At 42.8% G+C, this 10,246-nt stretch overlaps 1 protein-coding gene across 1 annotated transcript in view; it reads right to left on the bottom strand.

Annotated features, from left to right (window-relative positions):
• LOC120017650 (B-cell lymphoma/leukemia 11A-like) overlaps positions 1-9,478 on the bottom strand; it is a 46,955-nt gene extending 37,477 nt beyond the window's left edge. The window contains exons 1-2 of the mRNA XM_038960557.1: positions 9,182-9,478; positions 4,598-4,993 (exon numbers count right to left, since the gene is read on the bottom strand). Of these exons, the coding sequence (XP_038816485.1) occupies positions 4,598-4,993; positions 9,182-9,236 (451 nt within the window). The 5' untranslated portion in view covers positions 9,237-9,478. The remainder of the gene's footprint in view (positions 1-4,597; positions 4,994-9,181) is intronic.
• Between the last annotated feature and the right edge of the window lie 768 nt (positions 9,479-10,246).

Here is a 10,246-nt window from a genome sequence, read left to right as displayed (position 1 = left end):
CTCTTCGACTTTGCATATAAAACAGCAGTGTGTAATTCACTGGGATATATAAATAAGCTTTGTAGTGTATAAACAGTTTTATAGACAAGCTTTGCACAACTTCTGACATCATTAGAGAGCTAGGCTAGGACCACACTGTCATGGGCTGATGTAGTGGATACACACACACCACACATGGTATCAAAACGAGGCATCAAAAAACAGTAGCTTTCTGTTTTCTACAATTCAGAAAAGTAAACATAAATCAATCACTGACAAAGAAAAAACAAACATAAGCTATTAACAATATTGACAACTCAATGTTGACAACTCCAATACAAAATCAGATAATAACATATGTCACTGTATCGATTTGGTTAATGATATCAAATAGGCTTCAATCCATATCCCACTACCTTATGTAACTAAACGAGATCCAAACCAAAGGTGGGGCAATGGTTTGTCTGTGCCACATAGGGCAAAGGACAAATCATCAATCAATCAAAAAATAATAATAGTAACAAGTAAAACAATTATTTAAAAAATTCAGATGACATCTACTGTAGATCTGTCATTTTAATATCAGTCAAAATCAACCAACGTGAAAATATGTCTAAAATGTGTCATAAAATGTCAATAATAACACAGAGACCATCGCCATGGCATCAAAATATGCCATGCAGAACAAGCCATTCAATCCAGGGTCCTTTAACCTTCTAATGTAATGGAAGTTAAAAGACAGAACGATTCTCATTGTTTTGCTTATGCCATGGTAAGTTCAATGTGTATCTCCAGCCAAAGTGTATAGAAGACGTTTTCCTTGGCCGATCATCCACTCTCTCAACGTTACAACTGCTCTATTCAAGGTGCGATAAATGACCTTCCACACACCTCCTTCAACCCAATCCTTACAGAGGAGCCTAGGAAAGACAAGCAGAGAAACGCGCCTGCTAGACCAGCATAAGAGCATGTTTCCACACACCCTCCCAGCAAAACCAAATGACTCTTTGATGATCCCTGGTGTCGTGACAGACAGTGGCGTATGAAGTGGTGGGGGATTTAGACAGCGAGAGACGACGGGGTAATGGTAGGGAGATTCTGATGCTTTGTTCTCACACAGACACACACACTCACTCACTAGTTCAGCATGGCGTTTTGGCATCAGAGACTGCAGCTGGCTCGTATGCACACACACACACACACACACACACACACACACACACACACACACACACACACACACACACACACACACACACACACACACACACACACACACACACACACGGACAGACACACACAGACAGACACGCCCACATGACACATGCACTCACACAATGTAATTGATTCCATACCAATTGGGTGCCCCCGATTTGCATTGACTTTTAACACTATTGCAAAGATAGAGTGAAGTGGAGAGAGAGATAGATAGAAAAAGAGAGGATAAGCATAGAAAGAGAGGATAAGCAAAAGGGAGAACAAGGGAGAAAAAGCATCAAATATGATTAAAAATGATATAGAGAAAGTGTTTGAGAGAGAAAAAGAGTGGGAGAGAGAGAGCTCTGAAATTTAAGCAAAAAATAAAGGTGCATTTAACAAACACTAGCAGTGCTAGCGGTGCGGGCTAATCGCCTGATCTGCCACACCGCAACAGCAATCATGTCATAGCCCAGCTTTAGCTTAGCCGTAGCATCAACAGCACAACATATGCAGAGACTCCAGACCATATAGTGTACATTGGAATATACAGAGCCAGAGAAAGTCATAGGGACAGAGATATCTTTGTAACAACAAGGCTCAAGTGCTTTGTATACCATATTGTGATGGGGTTAGTGGAAGAATAATTTATTTCAGTGTTGCACAATCAATCATGCTTTTTTACAATGACATTACACATGGCACAATCAGTTTTAGTGCTGTGTTGGTACTCACAGAACACACAGTGTAGCATTAATTAATAGACTAAAGAGCGTAAGAGATCTCAACCTAATGTGGTTGTAGTAAAATCAAGGACAACAATCCATATGGAACACACACACACACTCCCCGACAGGTACTGCCTTCTGTCTTTTCAAACAGAGCTGTTTGATATGTAAATAAGGGTATTACACCACAAGAGCAATGCTCCATATTTTCCTAAGGTACATACCAATGACAAACTCCCCACTACCACACTTACCAATGCAATAATACACAGTAATAAATATTCATGGTGCAGAAACAATACAAAAACAACTCTATAGCTGTAAAAATCTGTTACTGATATTGCATTGTGTAAAACAAAGAATTACAAAAATGACTGTTAAAAATTACTATAAAAATGGATTAATATAATAATAGTTATAATATTTTTTTTAATATAAAACATAAATAATTCACACCTAATGATTCCAAAACATAACATTAATTTATACTACCATTGACCCCATCAGACGTGTCTCACCCATTACATTATGATGTAAATAATAACCCAGTTTATCTGCTGGCTGAGACCGTGTGTGTGTGTGTGTGTGTGTGTGTGATCTAAATTATTGTTGATGAGGATGATCCAGGACAGACTCATTTCCTAAAACCTGGATATCTAGCCTGATGAGAAGAGATGGAATAAAACAGAGACACAGTCACTACCTTGCATTTCTATACAATACACACACTTGCACACTCAAACACAAACATATAAGACAGGCCAGATGAAAACTGTAAAATAATATCCAGAGGAACTGTAATGATGGCCACCTTGAAATCCACCCTTTAACTCTCTATATTCCCAAGCATTTCTGCCGTTGTTTACAAGCAGAGTGATTAACAGTCTTGTTTTGTTGCTCGCATCCATCCTACTAGTTCATCTTTTCCCAGGCCTTATTTAGTGCTGCCAGTCAACCACTGAAAGAGAACCCTAATTGAAATAGACAGAAAAACTACACTATAACAAATAATTAGTGGCGTTAAGATGCTTTAAATAAACGACTCTTCCTCGGCGAGCCATCATAACCGAGTGTACACTCCTCCGCTGTTATACTGCACAGAGTGAAAAAGAAAGAAAGACTAAGGGAGAAAGAGGAGGAGAGAGAGCGGTGGGAAAGAAATGGCAGAGAGAGTAAGAGAGAGTTAGAGAAATGAGAAGGAAACAAGAGAGTAAGAAAGGAAATAGAGAAATAGAGAAATAGAGAGGGTAAGAATATGCAAGCCTTTGTTTACTGGTGTAAGATGTGGTGGGGAGAGACCACAGTGAGATCGGGAGACATCTGCTAGAGCCACATGAGAGAACTACAGCAGCATTTCTCACAGAGCCCCCAGACACACACCGTGCAAGCGGCACACACCGATAGAGTTACACACACACACTCCAGATGAGAGCCTCACAACAGGACACACAAACGGAAGCATACACACACACACATGGAATGACACACACTATAAAGCTGTAGCCTATATGGGGAAACTGGAACACACATCCTGAATAGGCATGAACACATATCCCAGAGAAACCGTGGACACACACACACACAGACAAAAACACATACATCACAGAATTTGTGTATGCCCTCTTACAGGCATATACACACTGCACAACCGTGTAATTATATAAAACTCTCTAAACCACTCCCTCCAACACACAGTGTCACAAACACACACACACATTGACCCATGTGCCAAACCTTTGTTTCCCTGCATGGTGGGTGGGTTGAGTCCGCAGCATTGCCAGCCAGTGCACCCACCCTGTGCCCCAATTTAGGCCATTGCAAAATGGCCACTAAGTCAAGGTTACCAGTGTCACTTTGCCATTGGGCTATATTTGATTACCGTGGAAAACCAACCTTCCCCCCATCCTATCTCTGTCAAACTCAATGGATCTGAGGTCAACTGCTGTGCCAAGTTAACTGTTTCCCCTCTGCAGGCTGACACACAGACACACACACACACAAACACACACACACACACACACATGTAGCCGTAAAGACACACACACACACATATTCACACACACCGCTAGAGATCAGTAGCACTATGACGCGTATGTGTCTCTAATTAAGAACACCAGCCAGCAAGAACAAGGCGATCTGAGACAGGGAGGAGATAATAATCCATAAATCAAGTCATAATGTTTTTATTTTATCCTATTCTTTTGGGCTTCCCTGTGATGTTTCACAGTTGTGGTTAGCCGGAATAGACCCCGCCCCTAGCCTATCAGTCCTAGCCAATCAGATGGATCACTTAAACGAGGACCCAATCTGAGCCAATCATGGCAGTCGCATTCACACTGGGTCTCTTAGGACTGCAAATCCTACAGGGAGAGGGAACATTTCTGCCCAATATATGGCCTCTGCAGTACCCCGTCTATGCTTACACACACTACACAACACACCCCGCCTCCCCAACATAAACACACAAGCCCACAAGGGCTATACATATTCAAGCACGTCACTGCATATAATAGTGGTTTGTGACACACTTCAAAACTTAAACATGCCCCCTTGCACGGCTACCCTTATGACGCACACATGTTTCTGCACGTTCACTCAAGTTCACCTACGCCAACAGAGATACTGTATATCAATTTGAAACACAGCTCCTATTGTTAATTTAACGACAACATGTTGTGGGGAACGGTGGTTACCTGGGATGTGTTCCTGCTTGGGGCAGATCCCTCTGGGCAACGAGAAGCGGTCGTCATCGGCCCCCGGCGTGGCTTGGACGCCCACCTCCACGGGGCGCGTGCGGAGTGAGGCCAGGAAGGGCGAGGGAGTGAGGGCCAGGCCTGGTGACGGGGAGGGGGGCTTGTCTAGGCCCCTGGCCAGACAGGGGGGTCCATGACATCTCTTCCTCTTGTGCTCAATGAAGAGCAAGATGTCCCCCAGGGGGAAGGTGGCCTGGCACTGACCACAGGTCAACAGGTCATGCTCCGTCTCCACGGCAACCCGCAGTGTGCCCGTGCCATTCTCGGAACGGTCAGAGCGTTGCGAGCAGCGTTCCGACGAGAGCTCCTCCGAGACGATGGCAGACAGGGGCTCGGCTGTAAGCAGGAACGAGGGAGGGAGGGAGAAGGGAAATTAGAGGCGTAATGTTCAATTGAGCAGTATCAACAACAGTGCAGAACAATGATCACATGCTTTGGCTTGCTCTCTCTCACCATTCTGCCAAAACTAGTAGTAGTCATCAGACTACACCCCCAGTAGTAGTAGTAGTAGTAGTAGTAGTAGCAGTAGCAGTAGCAGTAGCAGTAATGCCTGGGCGGTGTTGCAGCGAAAAGTGTGTGTCTAACTTTTGGTGTGACTGGCATTTGACAGACAGCTCCACTTATCAGCCTGTCAATTTCATACTTCTACTTTTACATCCATTGAAATTAACATAACAACGACTAAGAAAGGCATCTAATCAAAGGCAGGCTTTATAATGGATGTGAAATATTATTTGAGGTTGTAGGGTATGACAAATAAAGCCTTAGTTTGATAGATAACAACTTGGTATAATGTAATGACTTGTTTAATAGACTGGTAGTAATCAGAAGTGTAGTAGGAGAGAGACAGTTGGATACTTCAAAATCAAAAGGAAAAATGTTTAATGCTTTTTCAAATATCGTTTTAAAAATGTGTTTTTCATATTCAAAAGAGTATTTGTAGGTGCAGAAGAATTACAATGTGTGATAGAATAATAGTTCATATAGGATAAAGCTTGTTTCTCTCAATTCATTATGGGGGAAATTACAAATGTTTCCAACATATGTGTGCGCAGAAAAGACAAGACAAGCAGCCTGAGTGTTTCGAAATAAAAAACTCTCCTGGACTCTTTGCATGTGTGACTTATAACCACTTTTACAGCCGGAAATCTGCCTTAAGGAACCGTTCAAGTAAATTACTCGCCGTGGAAGCCGGGATTAACGCTTGACTCGTTTGAAAGTTGCCTTTTGTCACACGGGGAGTGTGAGTCTTGTTATACACGGACAGACGACGAGCTGTGTAAATGGGAGATATTTCACCACAAAGGGAGGTTAGACAGGAGTCTACTATTACTACTAAGTAGCCTACTACTGAGCGGCCCGTCGTGTTTGAAATCTGTCGCTCTGAGGTGAGAGTAGTTTTCTTTTTAGCTTCCTAATGGTTAAGCATCTTGACCTTCTTTACTAAGCTGCCAATTTCACATTTTAATGAACTTAAAACCACTGAGAATCAAAAAATAGATTTCAATTTGTAGTGGCTGATGATTGGTAGGGATGTTTGATAAAATAGATAGGATCCTGTGAACTGAGGTTACATTTATTTCCGCCCAACCTAGAGCCAGATAGATAATAGATAGAGGGAGAGAGTGTGTGTGTGTGAGAGAGAGAGAGAGAGAGAGAGAGAGAGAGAGGGAGAGAGAGAGAGAGAGAGAGAGAGAGAGAGAGAGAGAGAGAGAGAGAGAGAGAGAGAGAGAGAGAGAGAGGGGGGGGGGCGGAATGTGGGTTGGCTCCCACCGCGCGCAAGGAAATATCATTTGAACGAGCAATCCTACACGACATCTGCGAGCGAACAGGGACATAGAGATAACATTGCGCGGTTACTACCCTTAATTTAACGTCAGGTCTACCACCAGAACAGCCGAGGTTATACAACAGCCCTAGGCATTAAATTCACTGGATAAAATCTAATGAAAGCAGACTAAGCCCTCACCTTAAACTTGAACTGAGAGTAGATTTTATAGAGTTGCATAACGCATTGTTGGTTTTAATAACAAAGGGATAAACACCTATTTTAAGGACATTATTTGATTGCATATTTTTCTGCAGAGGCCTATGCAAAGTATTTAGCGCCATATTGTGCCGTCTACATTGAACTGCTTTAAATGGAATTGAAGGAGACGAGAAACCTGGACATATGTACATATTCAAAACATGAACTGAATAATATCACTTCCACGAATACATGTCCGGCTCCTAAACCAATGTGATGCAATCAATATCAGATAAAAACGAAAATATAGGCTGCATCAGAGTACACTGAGATACATTACATTTTAGGCCTATTCCTATAATGTGTGGGATAAACATGATTTGTCACTAATTCAATTCGGCGTGGCAAATCAATAAAAATAAGAAAACTGTCGTGGAACAATTATTTTCTAACAGGCTATAACCACGCTATGTAAGGCAGCACTACACAGTAATTCATGCATTTGAAAGTGATTTCATTCTGCATGCTATTAAAACAACTGTCATTTCTGCACAATGTGAACAAAAACGATGTGTGTTGTTTGATGCACAGCCCATAGGAAAGAAAGGTGGCAAACATTAGTAACATATCTCTTCTCCCACTTCTGTAAATTCCATTCCATTTCAGGGGTTTGATTAGCCTACCATTAACACTATTGATACCTTCCTTATCGGCAGGAAATATGGACAACTAATAGCAATTTTTGTCCTAATACGAAATATGTGCTCAAAAAAACCATTCAAACCTTAATTTAAAGCCATCATGGGTCTATCTTTTATTCATATGGACAAGTTTTGTGATGCATTTTCACATTAAATACATCTATTTTTTTATTGTAAAATATGATATTTTCGACGATTTCAAATAAAATAAAAAGGGTCTGAAGATTTTTTTATGGAGATTTTGGCGTTTAGGTAGTTTGACAAATTATAGGACTACAGAATGTTGACATTTGTATTGAAAAGTGTTCAACTTCCATACCCCTGTAGAAAAAAACTGTATTCGAAACTGGAGAGAAAAGAGGAGGGGAAACGTGCCGTTTAAAATCCCCTTATGCATTTCCCTGCATTCTAAACATATCCTCATATATGTAGATTGAGGTGGCGGTGAAATTGATCAGGTTCAAGTTCACATCCAGTTTCTGATCGTTGTCTGCCTCCTAGCGACGAGATTCCGACACGAACAAAAGCCTGCCGATGCAGCTGGGCAGTATGCCCTGGCTACACTGAGACCCAGAGATATGGCTAAAGCCGCTCGACTTCATGCGGAAACCTAATAATGCCACACGATACGATACAATGTTACAACAACGTGGATCTAGGGCATGTTATCGCATATAACACCATTCGAGCGCTACTGAATGGACGATTGTAGGACAAATACACGGTGTGGCAACAACGGGTATTGGACTGGCTACCTTAGTGAATCCTCTTGTTACAAACGCATATTTAGCTAACTGCCTGCAGCTTGTAACATCGTAAACATGCTGGTTATGTATGCAAACTAAATCAACCATATCAAAATAAATGTGTGCTAAGCGGAGTTTTCCATATAGCCTAGTTAAACGTAACAATGTATTATTATTCAACATTTTCTTTACATTGGAATTACAGTAAAAGTAACATTTCATTGTTATTCTTGTTTTGGCTTACCTTAGGGTAATGAACTGCATGATAAACTAAAATAAATACCAATGCTCCAAATGTGGGTTGCTAAAAAGTAGGAAGAAAAATAGGCTACAGAAAAGAAAATGCGTTGGTCCTGTTGCTCTTTACGAAAGCACCCTCTTTTACTAGGCTACTCGAGACAGCATGAAGCATATGCTTCCCGCCACTATATGAGAACACCTTGCAGAATCAATGTAAACACTACAATCCGTTCGATAAGGATATAAGACAAGCAGGGTACAAATAAGCCGTTTTTATATATATATTTCGAGGAGCTACACGCGCGCTCCGTGCTTGTAAACATTTGGACACGAGATTTTTCCCAAACAAAATCCACTTCCAGGTTTTTGAAAACCTTCCAAAAATAGCACGAGAGGGGAGAAACCTGCCTCGATCCAAGACAGGCACCGGTACAGGATATTCCGGGCGATATTCTACATTGCTCCGCGGAAAGCATGCATATACCCATACGCTCTGCGTACCTTAATGTAGCCTATGCACTTTAGTGGCGGAGGCAACGGGGGCACTAAAGCCAGTGCCTGTGAATGTAATGCCATTCTCGCTGCAAACTTCTCCGATTTTTCGCAGGGGTGAAAGCTGGATCAAACTTTTCTCTTTCAGCCTGGGTAGAATATGCTATGCGCGCATATGTATTTCACCCGGGGAGATTCTCCCCTCGATTTCACGGTGAAGTCCACTTGACCGCGGGTCCGTGCAGTCCAGTGTCCAAAGTGCCTGTTTGAATCACGCTCCATGTAACCCAGTTTCCGCTTTTCTGAATGGACACAGTATTGGACTGGGTAGAAAGGAGCGTGGTAAAAGTAGAAATGACAATTTAGATGTACTTACGCGAAAAATCCCGTTTGCTTAAGTGCTGGGGTTTGCCTTGCTTGCGGCGAGACATGGTGGCTGGTGGCAGCGTTCAGCTCGGTTCACATCGGGAGAGCCGGGTTAGAAGGGAGACTCCAGAGAAAATATCTTCATCAATGCCTTTGACATCCAAAATAAATTAGAAATAATACAACGATGGCGCAGGGAAGATGGATTGTGGGATCGCCGTCATGGCTTTTTTTAAAAGAGAGCGAGGGAGAGAGATGAAAAAATGGCAAAAGCCCCCCTGAGCTGCAAGTTCAAGTGCGGACGTGACGTTCCTGCGAACTTGAACGTCAGGAGATGGATGGACACAGACATACAAAACATGGGCAGGGCGAAGCGGCAAAGTGGGAGGAGGGAAGGGAAATAACAAAACCAATGGACACTCATTAGGGGCTGGACATGAAAGATAGACCCGGGGAAGCCAATGGACAGAAAGATCAGGGGGCCGGACAAGAGGTACTTGGGGGAGGGAGAGAGAAAGAGATGTCTAATGAAAGCAATGTGCACTGTGTGTGTGTGTGTGTGTGTGTGTGTGTGTGTGTGTGTGTGTGTGTGTGTGTGTGTGTGTGTGTGTGTGTGTGTGTGTGTGTGTGTGTGTGTGTGTGTGTGTGTGTGTGTGTGTGAGAGAGAGAGGCGGGAGCGGAGGGTGTGTGTGGGGGGAGGGGGGGGGGGGTGGACGAAGTAAAACAGAGCGAGGAAAGCCAGTGGACAGGAGCTCGAAGGGGGCCAGACGTATGCTGCATGCGGGGAGGGAAAGAGAGGAATAGAGAATGAGAAAGAAAGAGAGAAACACAGAGAGAGAGACATTTAACAGAGGTTGTTGCATTGGTGGACATTGATCAGGGGACTTGAGTTGGGGCTGGAGCTATGTGGTAGAAAGAGAATACATTATTGTAACACTCCTGGTGTGTGTGTGTGTGTGTGTGTGTGTGTGTGTGTGTGTGTGTGTGTGTGTGTGTGTGTGTGTGTGTGTGTGTGTGTGTGTGTGTGTGTGTGTGTGTGTGTGTGTGTGTGTGTGTGTGTGTGTGTGTGTGTGTG

The sequence above is a fragment of the Salvelinus namaycush genome, chromosome 22 (genome assembly GCF_016432855.1).
Source record: "Salvelinus namaycush isolate Seneca chromosome 22, SaNama_1.0, whole genome shotgun sequence".
Taxonomy (NCBI): Eukaryota; Metazoa; Chordata; class Actinopteri; order Salmoniformes; family Salmonidae; genus Salvelinus; species Salvelinus namaycush.
Note: the sequence above shows the minus strand (reverse complement) of the source record. Positions and strands in the feature narration are given on the sequence as shown.